General features: G+C 44.6%; 1 protein-coding gene across 2 annotated transcripts in view; it reads left to right on the top strand.

Annotated features, from left to right (window-relative positions):
- Positions 1–17701, top strand: part of LOC147123478 (gamma-secretase subunit Aph-1b) — a 100772-nt gene that overhangs the window by 44504 nt on the left and 38567 nt on the right. For both annotated transcript variants that reach the window (XM_085973554.1, XM_085973564.1), the window contains one exon: positions 8180–8302. In XM_085973554.1, coding sequence (XP_085829680.1) covers positions 8180–8302 — 123 coding nt within the window. The remainder of the gene's footprint in view (positions 1–8179; positions 8303–17701) is intronic.

The following is a 17701-nucleotide window of genomic DNA, read 5'->3' as shown; positions in this document are numbered from 1 at the left end:
CTTGTGATTTCAAATAAAGCTGTTGGACTATAACCTGGTGTTGTGTGATTTCTTACATCTGCTTTTTAGAAGCGTAGCTGCTGGAGACTTACCCTCTCGAAGAAACCTGCAAAAAAAACAGAAGTTCCAGGCGTACGCGCTGCCTCTCCGGCGCATGCGTTCGACCTGTGAACCCCTTCCTTTAAGGGAACGGAAGTTCCGGTTTCCCGCACATGCGCAGTGCATGCACGAAACCGGCACTTTCGTTGGGCCTACTGTAGTTCTGTAGAAGGGTTTCGACCCGAAACGTTGACTCTATTTCTCTCTCCGCGGATGTTGCCTGGCCTGCTGAGCTTTTCCAGCATTTTCTGTTGTTTCATATTTAAATACTTTAAACTCTGTACTTGTCAAAACAAATTACTTAGTACTGTCCCTTAGAAAAGCAAGGAAATTACACAAAATATATTTCCTTAATTCGCAACAGTATGTTAAAGGTCATTCTTAACTATAGTTGCTAATGCTCCATATCTAGTAATCAGGTTTATGGCAGGCCTCTTCTTGTTTTACATCATCTGCTGAATCTTTCATTGTTTGTAAAGTTAATCATTATTTCAGTTTTGGAACAGGCATTTGATGTTCATCTCTAAACTGCTTTTTATAATTTGTACATTAAATAACTTATGTCATCATTGACCTTCATTCAGACATGATTTGAGCAATTCCTGCTCAATGGAGTCATTCAGGTTGAAAATGGGAGTTTACTACCATTTTATCAGACTGTTTCTGAGCAGTATTGAGTGATTGTTAAATGGATGCTTTATGTAGTTGTTGATTTTATTTTTTTTAAATGCAAGTAAACTAAGTAGCATAGTTACGGGGATAGGGTGGGATATGTGTCGGTGCAGGCTCGATGGGCTGAAATGGCCTCTATCTGCACTGTAGATTCTGTGATTCTGTGAACGTGGATTCAAAGGCATGGTTGGTTATATTTGGTCCACTTTGCAAGATGGCCAGATGACTTTTTATACCATAATGGCCCAGAAATTTGGGTCCCCACGTGTGAGTACGCACTGGGTACTCACGCGTAGGCCCAACGAAAGTGCCGATTTCGTGCATGCTTTTAACAAGGTAAGTGGTGAATTAATTAAAATTAAAACATTTTTTCCACAGGTTTATTATTTTTAAATACTTTAAAGAAAGGTAAGTTTATTTTTAGCCCCGTTAGAAAATGTAATTAATTTTTTCAAAAATTTAAATTATTGTTTAAAATAGTTATTTCATGTCATTCATAGTTATTTTTAAAATGTGTTTTAAAAAAAATTATTTGAAGTTTTAGTTATGTTTTGGGGCTTATAGTATTTATAGGTTTGACAGCCCTTCCTGTCAAATTTATGAATGAAGCATTCCCTGCTACCATTGGCTCTCCATGGCTCACGTGATCCCAGGGGACGCTTCGAACTAACTGCACCCCTGGGACACGCAAGCACTGTGCGCCGGCAGTTGGAGGAGGCCCAGGATCGGAATACCACGTGGGCCCACAGCTCAACGGCCGGCGCACAAGGTAAGTGCAGGTCAGAGGCTTGCATCCACGGGAAGCCTCCGACCCGAATTTTGATTTTAGTTTTTTCAAGCTTTGGTTCGAAAGGATTTTTGGTATGGATTTTTTTACCAGGCTTCACAAAATAAAACAAAAAAGGTGACTCAACCGTGGCTAACAAGGGAAATTAGGGATAGCATAAGGTCCAAGGAGAGGACATATAAATTGGCTAGAAAAAGCAATAATCCTGAGGATTGGGAGCAGTTTAGGATTCAACAAAGGAGGACAAAGGGATTAATTAAGAAAGGGAAAATAGAATATGAGAGTAAGCAACGGGGAACATAAAAACTGACTGTAAAAACTTTTATAGATATGTGAAGAGAAAAAGATTGGCGAAGTCAAGCACAGGTCCCTTACAGTCAGAATCAGGGGAATTTATAATGGGAAACAAGGAAATGGCAGACCAACTAAATACATACTTTGGTTCTGTCTTCACAAAGGAGGACACAAATAACCTCCCAGAGATGCTGGGGAACATAGGGTCTAATGAGAGGGAGGAACTGAAAGAAATCAGTATTTGGAGGGAAATGGTGTTAGGAAAATTGATGGGACTGAAGGCCGATAAATCCCCAGGGCTTGATGGTCTACATCCCAGGGTACTTAAGGAAGTGGCCCTAGAGATAGTAGATGCATTGCTGGTCATCTTCCAGAACTCAATGGACTCTGGAACAGCACCCATGGATTGGAGGGTAGCTAATGTTACCCCACTATTCAAAAAAGGTGGTAGAGAAAAAGCGGTGAATTATAGACCGGTAAGCCTGACATCGGTAGTGGGGAAAATGCTAGAGTCTATTATAAAAGATGTAATAGCAGAGCACTTGGAAAGCAGTGACAGGATCGGACAAAGTCAACATGGATTTACAAAAGGTAAATCATGCTTGACTAATCTACTGGAATTTTTTGAGGATGTAACTGGTAAAATAGATAAGGGAGAACCAGTGGATGTGGTGTATTTGGACTTTCAGAAGGCTTTCGACAAGGTCCCACATAAGAGATTAGCGTGCAAAATTAAGGCACATGGGATTGGGGGCAAGGTATTGACTTGGATAGAGAACTGGTTGGCGGACAGAAAGCAAAGAGTTGGAATAAACGGGTCATTTTCCGAGTGGCAGGCAGTGACTAGTGGAGTACCGCAAGGATCGGTCCTAGGACCCCAGCTGTTCACAATATATATTAATGATCTGGACGAGGGAATTGGATGTAATATCTCCAAATTTGCAGACGACACAAAGCTGGGTGGGAGGGTATGCTGTGAGGAGGATGTCGTGAAACTCCAGTACGATTTGGACAGGTTGGGTGATTGGGCAGAAACATGGCAAATGCACTATAATGTGGATAAATGTGAGGTTATCCACTTTGGTGGCAAAAACAGGAAGGCAGATTATTATTTGAATGGCAATAGATTGGGAGAAGGGGAAGTGCAAAGAAACCTGGGTGTTATTGTGCACCAGTCGCTGAAGGTAAGCATGCAGGTGCAGCAGGCGGTTAAGAAGGCAAATGGTATGTTGGCCTTCGTAGCAAGAGGGTTCGAGTACAAGAACAAGGATGTCTTGCTGCAGTTGTACAGGGCCTTGGTGAGACCGCACCTTGAGTATTGTGTGCAGTTTTGGTCACCTTACCTGAGGAAGGACGTTCTTGCCATGGAGGGAGTGCAGCGAAGATTCACCAGGCTGATACCTGGGAAGGCAGGAATGACGTACGAGGAGAGATTGTGTCGATTGGGCTTATACTCACTGGAGTTTAGAAGATTGAGAGGGGATCTCATCGAAACCTATAAAATTCTGTCAGGTCTGGACAGACTAGATGCAGAAAGGATGTTTCCGATGTCCGGGGAGTCCAGAACCAGGGGTCATAGCCTAAGGATAAGGGGTAAGCCATTTAGGACTGAAATGAGGAGGAATTTCTTCACCCAGAGAGTGGTGAACCTGTGGAATTCTCTGCCACAGAGGGCAGTGGAGGCCAGTTCATTAAATATATCTTCAAAAAGGAATTGGATATATTTCTTAAGGCTAAAGGGATCAAGGGATATGGGGAGAAGGCAGGGACAGGGTACTGAATTTGGATGATCAGCCATGATCTCATTGAATGGCGGAGCAGGCTCGAAGGGCCGAATGGCCTACTCCTGCTCCTATCTTCTATGTTTCTATTATGTTATCCCTAATAAGTACAGCTACTCCGCCTCACCTTTTTCCCTCCCTATCTTTTCTAAATATGTTATACCCTGCAATGTTTAATTCTCAGTCCTGATTTTTATGTAGCCATGTCTCAGTTCTCCCTACTATGTCTGGTTCCTCGTAATGCACGATTGCCTCCAGCTCTCCTGTTTTATTATGGCACTGTATGCATTGCTGTACAGACAGTTTGACTCATTTTTAACTTTACTTAATTGCTGTTTATGGGAGCTTGCTGTGCTCAAATTGGCTGCCACGTTTCTTACATTACAACAGTGACTGCACTTCAAAAATACTTCATTGGCTGTAAAATGCTTTGGGACATCATGAGGCCATGGAAGGTGCTGTATAAATGCAATTTTTTTCTAATCTGATCAGGTCACATTTCTTTCTTTTCACAACTTTATTTTTGAGGTAATTTTTTTAAAATTTGTTTTTATTGGATGTGGGTGTCGCTGGCAAGGCCAGCATTTATTGCCCATCCCTAATTGCCTTTGAGATGGTGGTGGTGAGCCGCCTTCTTGAACCGCTGCAGTCCGTGTGGTGAAGGTACTCCCACAGTGCTGTTAGGTAGGGAGTTCCAGGATTTTGACCCAGCGACGATGAAAGATCGGTGATATACTTCTAAGTCAGGATGATGTGTGACTTGGAGGGGAACTTGGAGGTGGTGGTGTTCCCATGTGTCTGCTGCCCTTGTCCTTCTAGGTGGAAGAGGTCGCGGGTTTGGGAGGTGCTGCCGAAGAAGCCTTGGCGAGTTGCTGCAGTGCATCTTGTAGATGGTACACACTGCAGCCACGGTACACCGGTGGTGGAGGGAGTGAATGTTTAAGTTTATAGAGGGGGTGCCAATCAAGTGGGCTGCTTTGTCCTGGATGGTGTCGAGCTTCTTGAGTGTTGTTAGAGCTGCACTCATCCATGCAAGTGGAGAGTATTCCATCATATTCCTTACTTGTGCCTTGTAGATGGTAGAAAGGCTTTGGGGAGTCTGGAGGTGAGACACTCACCACAGAATACCTAGCCTCTGACCTGCTCTTGTTGCCACAGTATTTATGTGGCTGGACCAGTTAAGTTTCTGGTCAATGGTGACCCCCAGGATGTTGATGGTGGGGGATTCGGCAATGGTAATGCCGTTGAATGTCAAGGGGCGGTGTTTAGACTCTCGCTTGTTGGAGATAGTCATTGCCTGGCACTGCTGTGGCGCAAATGTTACCTGCCACATATCAGCCCAAGCCTAAACGTCGTCCAGGTCTTGTTGCATGCAGGCATTGAATGCTGTGCAGTCATCAGCGAACATCCCCATTTCTGACCTTATGTTGGAGGGAAGGTCATTGATGAAGCAGCTGAAGATGGTTGGGTCGAGGACACTGCCCTGAGGAACTCCAGCAGCGATGTCCTGGGGCTGTGATGATTGATCTTCAATCACCACAACCATCTTCCTTTGTGCTGGGTATGACTCCTACCAGTGGAGAGTTTTCCCCCCGATTCCCATTGACTTCAGTTTTATTAGAGATCCTTGATGCCACACTCGGTCAAATGCTGCCTTGATGTCAAGGGCAGTCACTCTCGTCTCACCTCTGGAGTTCAGCTCTTTTGTCCATGTTTTGACCAAGGCTGTATGAGGTCTGGAGGCATGTGTCACAGTCAAAGGTACAGAAATGGGTCTTGCAATAAATTGTTCGGAATAGTGTTTGTCTATTCATTTTTAACAGATACTCAATTTTGTTTGTTCATTATTGAAATGCTAGATTTGCATCCTTCCAGTGGCTGAAAATTGGTCCGGTTCTATTTATGTCATTCGTTAATCACGACTCCATTCGAACTGTCAGAGTCTCATCTTAGTTGACATTTCACTATTCGCCTGGTTCCTGCTTGTCATCTGCTAGATCAACAGCCCCCCCTGCTGTGGTCTGAGGAAAGACTGCCAGTGTTGCAAGAAGTGACCTTTTATGGTACAAAATGCATAAAAACTTTTTATCAACTGCATGTCATTAGCTGCTAACTCCAATATTCTCCCTTAGGAAATACCACAGCATCTAGTGGGGTTTATGCCACTGATCGCAAAATCCGGGCCGATGGGACACATGTTCCTATCTCCGCTCCGTGCATTGCTGCACTGATGGTCAGTATCACCGTGCAAAAACCTGTAAAGAGTTTGCAGCCATTGTTAAATGCTGAGCCCAACCTCAATGATTCTTTCTGGTGATTTGAGTTGGTTTCCAGAATGCTCCGTTTCTGTAGTTTCCACCTAAAAAATTCAGACACCTTTCATGGTGTATTTCTGTTCGGTTGTAGCAGGAAACTGTTGAGAACACTTGGCAGGCAATTGTATTATGTACACTACTGCCAACTTTTAAAATAAATGTAATTTTCTTTTTAGGAATCTTTAAAGAAGCCTTAATGGTGTATTCGAATCTCCTTGAGATAAAGGCCAACATTCCAGTAGCCTTTTTGATTACTTTTTGTATCTATGTACTAGATTTTGTTATTTGTGTACATGGACACCCAAATTCCTTTGCTCCTTCACATCTCCTCGTCTCTCACCATGAGGAAAATATTCCAATTTATTTTCTTGGATCCAAATCTGCATAACCTTATACTTCCCCATATTGAACTCCACGGGCTGGATTTTGTCAATGGGGACGTAATGGAGGCGGGACTCCCATTTTTTGGGTTGTAGTCCCGCCTCCATCGACTTGTGGCCAACCCACGCTATTTTCCCTTGATTGACCTTATTAAGCCCGCCCAGCGGGCTCAGCAGGCCAATTAAGGGACACCTGGTTACTGGTGATGTCAGTGATTGACATTTCATCTGTCAAGAGCTTTTGACAGATGAAAAATCAGCGTTTGACAGCTCTGTGAAGCTGTCAAACACTGACAATCTGTTTTCTAACTTGAATCCTTCTACTCAGACTCAGTTAGAGATCTCTCCAGACCAGAAAGCAGAATGCTGCAGCTTTTGACATTTCAGCGGCCATTCTGCATTCTGCGCCGGTGAACTGAGGGACTCCCGAGAACTGAAGGAAGGAAGCCTGCAGGAGAAAGTAAAGGTAAGTAAAACTTATTAAAACACTTTACACTTACCTCACACACTTACCTCTGCACACATGCACCCATCACTCACCTGCACAACGGACATCTCGACCCCTTCAGACCGACGGTCCGCCTCGCTAACTTGGCGTGGTTCGGAGCTGTCGGGAAGCCCACACTTCAGGGCTAAAAATAGGGATTAGGCAAAAAAACTGCCTGTTAACTACCTGTTAATAGGCAGTTAATTGGCACTAATCCCCTTCCTGCCTCGGGGAGGCGGCTCCCAGCACAGGTCGGCTACCCGCCTCCTGGGACATTGGCACGGGGGCGGGATGGGTTCCTGCCCCCCGATTCAGCAATTTTCCCACCACTCCCGCCTTCAAACCCGCCTCCACGGGGCCTGGAAATTTGAGCCCCATCTGTCATAGTTTTGCCCATGCATGCAAATTACTGTGCCTCCTAACTTTGTGTCATCTGCAAACTTGGATATACAACTCTCTATTCCTTCATCCAAGTCATTAATATATATGGTGAAAAGCTGAGGCTGCACTACAGATCCCTGGGAAACACCACTTGTCACATCCAGACAATCAGAACAGTTTTATCCCTATTCTGAGGGATGTCACAAAGTTACCTCCAATCTGTACGCTCTCATTTTGCTAATTAGCTCTTGTGCAGAACCTTATTAAAGGCCTTCTCGAAGTCCATATAGACAACATCCATAGACACCTTATTATGTGGCATTTAAAAAAAAAATGTAACTAGTTTGGTCAGACAGTTCACAAATCTCTTGATCAGTTGATACTTGTCCAAGTGCTCAGTCACTCTGCCTCTGATGATAGATTCCAGTAACTTCCCCACAATTATCTACTAGTTCATCCAAGTGGCCATTCTTCATGTGTGTTGACAGGCTATTTGATCCTGGGGCATCACAGCTGAGCCTGATGTCCATATATGCACTTCCAGCATGAATGAAATCTCTGGATGATTTTCTCCTAGACTAGACTAATAGAACAAGAACTTGCATTTATATACCACCTTTCATGACCTCAGGATGTCCCAAAGCGATTTACAGCCAATTAAGTACTTTTGAAGTGCAGTCACTGTTGTAATGTAGGAAACATGGCAGCCAATTTGCACACAGCAAGATCCCACAAACAGCAATGTGTTAGCGACGAGATAACCTGTTTTAGTGATGTTGGTTGAGGGATAAATGCAGCCAGGACAATGGGTAGAACTCCCCATGTCTCTCCAGAGTTAATAGTACAAGGACAGCTATGCTGTAATGAGCACTGAGATTCACACTTTGTTTTGAAGTGAATCTGAATAGTACCTTCTCCATGACAGTTTGTTTCTCATCATGTATTTCAAATTGTAAATTAAATTTGTACTTTTATCTTTTCAGTGGCAGGACTTGGATTTGGAATAATGAGTGGAGCTTTCTCTGTTGTCAACATACTTGCAGGCTCTGTGGGACCAGGAACTGTGGGAATCTTTCGTGATTCTCAGTATTACTTCCTCACATCAGGTAATACTCTTTAGCATTTCAATCACCCTGTGTTATTTTTTTTAAACCTATAGCCTGCTACATACAAATTTCTATTGAATATTGAATATTCAATGGAATAAATGACTTAATTAACAGACTATTAGAAGGTTCTAATAAAACTCCTAGTTAAACATAAAGTAAAATCTATTTTGTAATTGGCTCTATTTCCACAAACCTTCTCAAACATGAAGTGCCATTAGATGTACAGGAAACTTTCTGGTATCCAGCACGGACGGGACCGATGTGTTGCCGGTTCATCAACAATTACGGATAACTGAACGCTATAGTAAAAGATACGGAGCTCAGAGCTCCGTATAAAGCAACAAACCCTGCTTCAAAACAATCGGCACAAGTTGCAAGCGTCTCTGTAGCTTAGCAACAGCTTCAGCTACACCCTTGCACAGCAACAAATCAATTAAAAAAAGTAACTAAAAGTAAAAAAAAGTTACCTGAACCGACTCCTGAATTTTGCCGGTGGATAGAGCGTTCCGGTCATTTAGGGGCCGGTTAATCAAAAGTTTCCTGTAATTGTAGACAGTGATATGATTGTTCATACTGTTGGTGCTGGGAATTCACCAGAGTCATGAGGGCTGATATTACAAATGCAAGCTACCAATAGGAACCTTTACCTAATGGCTGCATATTTTGGGAAATCATGGACATTGACCAATCTGAATGTGTTAGAAGAGTTCAGCCCTAGTGGGGTCAATCACTTCACACATCCCTGTTGGTACCCCTAATAACCTCCAAATCAATGAAGCACCGATGCCTAGACATGCCAGGTCACTTGTTTACTCCCTAACTTTTCTGGTCTTTGCTATCAAAGAGATAGCGCACAGGTCCAGATAAGGCAAGACATATTTACGTCACCCTTAATGAGCCGTCTCTGGGTCTGTAGTGTTGAAGGCTTGACTTCTAGTCATGTTGAGAAATATTTTCTTTGTATAAGCCTTCATGGTTTAATTAGCATTAGCACTTTCCTTCCCTGGCATTCAGACTGACTAACAACTCTACTTTGAGGACTCATTTAAGTTGATTCTTTGGGCATTTCTCCTACACAGTTATATCTGATCTGACTAGGGTTGCCAACCCTCCAGGATTGTCCTGGAGGCTCCAGGAATTGAGTTGATCTCCAGAACACTGCTGTGACCAGCCCAGGAGAAAAATCATAGGGGCATTAAAAAACAATTGTGTTTTTTAAATTTTCTTTAAACACTTTTGTTGGTTAGTTATAAAAATATTGGAGATGGGAAAGAAGGCTGCTGGCTGACAATCAAGAATCATCCAATCGAGTAACGAAGAATCTGTTCACTTTCCAATTGGCCTGAGAAGGGGTGCGCTGTGAGGATGGGCGTGTCAGGCATCCAATGATGGGAGCGTGGGGGTAGGTTGGTTGCAGACGGAGGTCATGCGATGAAACCTCAAGGAATACGTCCAGCCAGATTTGGCAACTCTAGATCTGTCCATTCACCTTTCCTCTTCAGAATTCCATCCCATGCTTGTGGTGGCTTATTTTTCAATGGAGCATTTCAGTACCAAACAGGGTTTCAGCAGTGTTCAGTCTGAGAAAATTTGATGCTAATCCAGTGAAGCAGAGAGCTAAACTCAAAAATGACATCTCCGAATGAGTGACCACTACAACAACAACTTGCATTTACTTAGCGCATATAACGTAATAAAATGCCCCAAGGCGCTTCACAGGAGCGTTATCAAACAAAATTTGACAACAAGCTACATCAGGAGATATTAAGACAGGTGAGGTAGGTTTTAAGGAACATCTTAAAGGAGGAGGAGAGAGAGAGAGAGGCGGAAAGGTTCAGTGAGGGAATTCCAGAGCTTATGGCCTGGACAGCTGAAGGCATGGCCGCCAATGGTGAGGTGATGAAAATCGGGGATGTGCAGGAGGCCAGAATTGGAGGAACGCAGAGATCTTTGAGGGTTGTCGGGCTGAAGAGAGTTACAGAGATCGAGCAAACCGGGCAGCAGTACACCTGGATTTATTAGCCTCAACTGTGCTGCTGGAAAGCTAGTTGCATAATATGTTCATTATAAATCTTTCAGCTTTTCAGTAACAAGCTATGAAGATAATCTTTACCGCATACATTTTGTGTTATAAATGTATTGCTGGATGACCAGATATTATTCATTGATGGCAACTGTAGAATAAAAGCTTGAAAAGATTATATCTGAAATTTCCAGCACTTTATAAATCAAAAAAGTCCAATTTTACCTCCTGCTTCCCTGGTGGCAGTAGGGAGTAAAACTGATGCGATCACAAACTGGTTTAGATGATTTCTTCCTTTTCAGCTGATAACTTTATCAGGTTTTCAGACCTGTATTACAGACTTCTTGGCATCCTACAATTCTAATGGTTTCCAGCAGACTTTTAGTTGGAACTGCAGCATTCATATTTTGAAAGGTAGTGAATCATTGTGTGTGTCCGTATGGGGGGAATTTTAACAGGAAAGAGTGAGTGGGTCTGGGAGCAGGTGGGTGGTTAAATGCGCTGAAATTGACAGCATGTCGGGAAGCCGGCTTCAACCTGCCGGCTTCCGCATTTCACTCGATCGCGTTCGGCTACGAGCGAGAAACGCCCTTGGGAGAGGTGGTTTACCAATTTAAAGCTAGCAAGAGGTTATTAAGAGCGTTTGTTACCGGGGTTTTCAAATTTAACTGTGTGCACAGGTTTCCCGGGCTTCCTGGACTTCGCCAGTGAAAGCAAGGCGAGAGCACCGTGGCAATTGAGGGGGCTGAGCAAATGACAGGCAAAAAAATCACATGTACTGAGACCTCACACCTGCTTCCTTGCCTAAGTGAAAGGCTTTTGTTCACAGCACTTGTTCTGAGAGTTTGCTTTCAGTACTTTGCAGGTGATCTCTACAACTTTGGAGGTGACTTTCACTTCATTGGAGGCCACTCTCACTACTTTGGAGGATTGTGCGTCTGATCGCCACTTTACAGCTATCATATATCAGATCAGCATGGGTGTTGCTTCTGCTGTTTCACCTTGGACCTCAGATGAGGACCAAGAGCACCAGCAGGAGCAGCCTTCTCCTCACCAACCTGCCACTCTACAGGAGAGAGGGAATGAGCACAGGGGTGCAGCTTGCAGGAGACTATACCCCCAACACAGGGTATATAGGCAGGGGATCAGCTTCCTGGACATGACTGAACACCAGTGCTTCCGGAGGCTCAGGCTAGCGCGGCAGGTCGTGACAGACATTTGTAGCCTGCTGGAACAAGACCTGCTGTCAAGTGGACTTGATGGACACGTGTTACCAGTGACTGTCAAAAGTGACCACCACCTTCAACTTCTTCGCCTCAGGCTCCCTCCAGGGATCTGCAGGAGACATTTGCAGGATTTTGCATTCAGCTGCCCACAAATGCATCACCCAGGTGACTGGTGCCATTTTTTCCAGGGCAGGCAGTTTATGTACACTTTGCCACCAATGAAGCGAGCACTCGGGTTTGCAGCTCTAGCTGGCTTCCCACAGGTGCAGGGCATCATCAACTGCACACGTGGCGATCATGGCACCCCAGATCACCCAGGAGTGCAAAGAAATAATTTTATATGTGCATCAAAACTTACAGTAACTTATTGTGACATGTCCAAAACACCCATGTGCATACCCTTGTGTAACTAATAATCTTTCATCTTCCTTTTCCTATAACTCCTACAATGTGCAACCTCTGTGGCTTCAGCAGAGAGAGAGGCAGGCTGCTCACTTCCCTGCTCAGATGCTCCTGGCTGACTTCCTGTGGGTTTTGGAGCCCGTGAGGGCCCCTCCAAAGATTGCTTCACCTGCACCTGTGCAGAGGCAGACTTGGCCATCGGGACAGAAGGCAGCATGTGGGGCACTGACTGGCGGTGGGTTGGGGGCGGGTGGGGGGGTGGTGCGGCAAAGGGTGAGAAGTGGAAGCGCTTTGAGCAGAGTCCCCACCTCTGTGTCCCCTTTCACCATTATCTTTCTCATGGCCCACCTGCACTTCCCTGCTAGCAATGAGCTGGCGAGCACTTGCTGCACATCAGTGGAGCGATGAACGGCCAAGGTTAGGTTTTGATCCATCCTAGTTAAGGTGGCATTCAGAGTGTGCAAGCTGTTGGTGAGGGCAAGCAGGAACTTGTTTGACTACCGCGTTTGATGCTCCATTCAGGTGGCCACCCTTTCTATGAACGAACACCTCATAGCTAAGGTCTGCGACATCATGCCAGTCATGCTTGAGATGGGCTTCTCCATTCTCTCTACAAGCATGCACATCACGGCTGGAAATCCTGCCAGAGCCTCGCATTTTTTGCTGCTCCTCTGGAATCGACCTCCTTGACGGTGGCCCCCAAGCTTCAGCATCTGTGTCCAGCTGAGCAGAGCTTGGAGCGTCCTGCGCCCTCTGATGAGGACTCTCCACTGCTGTTCCTGTCTCCACCATTGACACCAGGTGACCACACAACTATCCGTCTTGATGGTCCCACCGACGTGTGTGTATCTGTGCTAGTGCTTGGTGTGCATGCGTCCTGTGACCATGCACCCTCCGAGTTAGCGTCCTCCTCCGGCTCCACTGCCTGTTGGACACTTGATGGGCCTGTGAGAGAGTAAATACATGAATTTGAACTGTCATCGTAAGAATGTTTTAAGTGAACATTATGCACATGATCATATTTCACTGGCTGCTGACATCAAGTCAACATGAGTTGTATGCCATGTGACTGTGATATTTAACTCTGTCACCAGGTAGTTGGGAGCTCCCCGTCTCTCCATCTCCCACTGCCATGCATGCCGACACTCCACTTATTTCTACTGCCTCCTCTGCAGCTATGAGCGTTGCTATGACTGGAGGGCCACCTCCGGTTCTCTGCCTCTCCCTGGTGTTCTGTGTTCTCCTCCAGCAAGGAGGGAAACAAGAGACCTTTGAGTGAGAGTCATGGAATGAGTGGAACGGATGGATGGACAAAATCTGTAGAGGGTGACTATGAAGGAAAGGCGTGACATTGCATTAAGCTGAGGGTGAGTGTCAGTGGTGGATGGTCAGATGGGGATGTGAGGAAGTGGATAGATGGGCAGGGATGGGTGCATCTGCAAGGTACATTGGTGTGTGGAGTGATGTGCAGGAGTAGGCTTGGGAAGGCAGAGTGAGGAGGTTGGGGTGACACGCACATCAGGATGTAGTTTAATGTGGCATTGTACTCACCGTTCCTGCCCTCATGAGGTCATTAAATCTCTTCCTGCGATGTATCCACCACACTCCTGCTGCTCACCTCCTCCGCTATCTCCAGCCATGCCTTCTTTGTAATTGAGGCTTGCTTCTTCCTCCCATCAGCAGGGAATAAAACCTCCCTGCGGGCCCTAACACCTCGCAGCAGGAGGTCCAGGGAGGCGTCACTAAAGCAAGGGGCAGCTTTGGTTTGTTGAGTATTCAATTTTTATCTGCAACCAATCTTTCTCCCATCTACACAAACCTTCAATTGTCATCTTTGCAGTATTCCTTTAAATACCTTAGCTGAAAAGACCCCTGCATGACATCATCATGCCCGCCCACGTTAATTGGTCGGGAAACCCAGAAGTCAGATGCAAATGCAGTGGCTTTGTTTAAAAAGCCACTGACAAACGCGCTGCTGAAACTTCCAGGATCCCTACGTGTTTCAGGGCTCTCCTGCTGCCAGCGCGTCGGGGAGTGAACATTCTGGCGTGCGTGCGTGCGTGTGTGAGAAAAACGCCAATAACAAAGTGAAAAATCCACTGTTAATAAATCTTTGAAAACTTAGAGAACATGCAAACCTGAAAACCTGATTTTAGGGTTTGCACAAGCCGTGATTCTCTGTTCATCTGATCGTTTGAGATATGTACCTACTGAAGACTCTCTGCTGTTTATACTGTTTCAAATGATGTTGACAGTACTTATTTCTATACTGTATTCTAATAACCAAGGTGTGGAGATGCCGGAGTTGGACTGGGGTGGACAAATGTAAAAAGTCACACAACACCAGGTTATAGTCCAACAGCTTTATTTGAAATCACAAGCTTTCGGAGCACTGCTCCTCCTGAAGAAGGAGCAGCGCTCCGAAAGCTTGTGATTTCAAATAAAGCTGTTGGACTATAACCTGGTGTTGTGTGACTTTTTACATTTGTCTAATAACCAAGGTATGTTTGAGTAAAATGAACACAAAGGACCAAATCTAGTTTTAAAAGCAGCAGATGCAGCTGCTTGGGATCTGGGTCATTTGGTTTAGGTTCCCACTCCTGCAGGCTGAGGAGCTCAAAATGAATGTTATCAGAAGACAGGAACAGGATTAAGAGAATTTACATGCCTGTCACAACATGTGTGTTTATGTGGATCAGTCATTAACCTATTTATTCTAAATTCAATATTTGCATATAAATAGGTCATCTGCCTAGGGACATTATAAACTCAAACCATTTGCAGAGTAATTCTATGCAGTGCATAGCTCTCTTTAGAGTGCAAGCAGGGTAAATTGGCCCAAATGTTGTGGTAAAAAAATAACAGTGAGGCTATCGGCGCTCACCATTATTAAAGAGTAAATTGGACAGCAACTTCCAGCGACCGCACGTGCGGAAATCGGGAAGTTGCTGTCCGAGTTGCACTGCTGCTCCAGAAGCTGCGATATTACTGGTATCTTGCTGAGTGACTCTGCATTGAAACACATGAAACGACGTGAAGTTGCGGTACCTGCGTAATAGATACTCACTAAGCGCGCCAGAAAAAGTTAGGGCTTGTCCATTCCAGTGTAAGTACATTTTTAATGGCATGATAAGTCTTAATTACTATCAAACAACCTCTCTGGCACTGAAAATTAACTTTTACAAATGTCGAGTCTCATTCCTTCAGATTTTAATCATTGTTGGCGATTTAAAAAAAAAAAAAAAATGTTAATTTTTCTTCTTGCCTCTTTTATCTCTCTCTCTTAATCCTATCTTTCTTTCCCTCTTTATTTAGCTTTCTGTACATGATTTGGCATTGAATTAGCTATTCTAACTTGCATTTCCTGGTTCATTCTCTACATACCTTGGTAACGATTCTGTTTTAAAATTCGTTTAAGGGATGTGGGCGTCGCTGACGAGGCCAGCATTTATTGCCCATCCCTAATTGCCCTTGAGAAGGTGATGGTGAGCCGCCGCCTTGAACCGCTGCAGTCCGTGTGGTGCAGGTACTCCCACAGTGCTGTTAGGGAGGGAGTTCCAGGATTTTGACTCGGTGACGATGAAGGATCGGCAATATACTTCTAAGTCAGGATGGTGTGTGACTTGGAGAGGAACTTGGAGGTGGCGGTGTTCCCATGCGCCTGCTGCCCTTGTCCTTCTAGGTGGAAGAGGTCACGGGTTTGGGAGGTGCTGCCGAAGAAGCCTTGGCGAGTTGCTGCAGTGCATCTTGTAGATGGTACACACTGCAGCCACGGTATGCAAGTGGTGGAGGGAGTGAATGTTTAAGGTGGTAGATGGGGTGCCAATCAAGTGGGCTGCTTTGTCCTGGATGGTGTTGAGCTTCTTGACTGTTGTTGGGGCTGCACTCATCCAGGCAAGTGGAAAGTCTTCCATCACACTCCTTACTTGTGCCTTGTAGATGGTGGCAAGGCTTTGGGGAGTTGGAAGGTGAGACACTCACCACAGAATACCCAGCCTCTGACCTGCTCTTGTTGCCACAGTATTTATGTGGCTGGTTCAGCTAAGTTTCTGGTCAATGGTGACCCCCAGGATGTTGATTCAATCTGATTGGTTGGTTAGGGAGATACACAGTTGATTGCCCTGTTCACACAGGTCCCAGATCCCCTGGAGAGGGCGCTGCGCCAAAATGGATTTCTAATCACAGCAGGTTCCAGTGCAAAAGCCTATTGAAAGTCCGAGTGTAAGTGTAATGCCGTTGACCGCAAAATCCGGGCCAATGGCTGCAAAGTAAGGAAACCGATCTCTGTTTAAAGTATTATTAATTTTAGCCAGTGTTTTTAAAAAAAAAAAAAAGTAGTTGTGAATGTAATTAATTTCTGTTGCTGGAAGATTGCATGCTGCTTGTAAACTCTTTCTATTTAAATAACGACTTTAACGGACTGACATTTAATTCAATGATAGTCAACTTTTGTCAGTAATGTTATTAGGAAGAAGGAAGCATTTAAGTAGCTTTTATTGGAAATGTGTGGATTGGTACTGTTGGTGTCGATTGTGAAGTTAACCTGAGGTGGATCAATATTTAACTTGGGAATCACTAGAGTAGTGCAACATAATCATTGAATCAAATTTTGCCTGTATCAAAATAGATAAGCTTCAAAGTCAGCCAGCCCATTTGTAGGGGGAGGGGACACTATAGAGATGCAGAGTAGTGTATGTATTAGTACTGCAGAGATTTGATGTTCCTGATGATATCTGTGTATCAGCTAATCCTTTCTGTCTCAGTGATGCATATAAAACAGGGAAATGAACTATAGTATGTTGCCAGACTATTATGTTGAAGTCTATTGTGGTACAGAGAGTAAACTGTTTACCAGTGGAAATGTTTACATATTTAATATTCTCTTTGCAGTCTTTATATGAATATACATATTTAATTCACTTTTTGAGCCTCTGGTAGTGGATAGAATGCAAGTTTTATAAAGCAGGATGAACTCAAGGTATGTCAGCAGCAACAACAACAACAACAACTTGCACCTTTAATGTATTAAAACTTCCCAAGGCACTTCACAGGAGCATTATCAAACAAAATTTGACACCGAGCTATATAAGGAGATATTAGGGCAGATCAAAGAGGTAGGTTTTAATCAGTATCTTAAAGGGGGAAAGAGGTAGAATGGGTTAGGGAGGGAATTCCAGACTTTAGGGCCTTGTCAGCTGAGGGGATGCGCAAGAATTATAGGGCGCAGATATCTTGGAGGGTTGTAGGGCTGTAGGTGGTTACAGAGATAGGGAGGGGTGAGGCCAGGGAGGGATTGAAAACAAGGATAAGAATTTAAAAATTGAGGCGTTGCTCAACCGGGAGCCAATGCAGGTCATCGAGCACAGGAGTGATGGGTGAACAGGACTTGGTGTTAGTTAGGATATGGGTAGCAGAGTTTTGGATGAGTTTAATTTATGGAGAGTGGAAGATGGGAGTCCAGCCAGGAGTGCGTTGGAATCGTCAAGTCTAGAGGTAAGAAAAGCATGGATGAGGGTTTCAGCAGCAGATGAGCTGAGGCGGGGCGGAGTTGGGCAATGCTATGAGGGTGGAAGTAGGCGGTCTTAATGATGGTGCGGATATGTGGTCGGAAGCATGTCTTGGGGTCAAATAGGACACCAGGATTGCGAACAGTCTGGTTCAGCCTCAGAGAGAGGGATGGAGACAGTAGCTAGGGAATGGAGTTTGTGGTGGGGACCAAAGACGATGGCTTTATGACAAATGCAT

This window comes from Somniosus microcephalus, chromosome 2 (genome assembly GCF_052327205.1).
Source record: "Somniosus microcephalus isolate GS21.2 chromosome 2, FLI_Smic_1.0, whole genome shotgun sequence".
NCBI lineage: Eukaryota > Metazoa > Chordata > Chondrichthyes > Squaliformes > Somniosidae > Somniosus > Somniosus microcephalus.
Note: the sequence above shows the minus strand (reverse complement) of the source record. Positions and strands in the feature narration are given on the sequence as shown.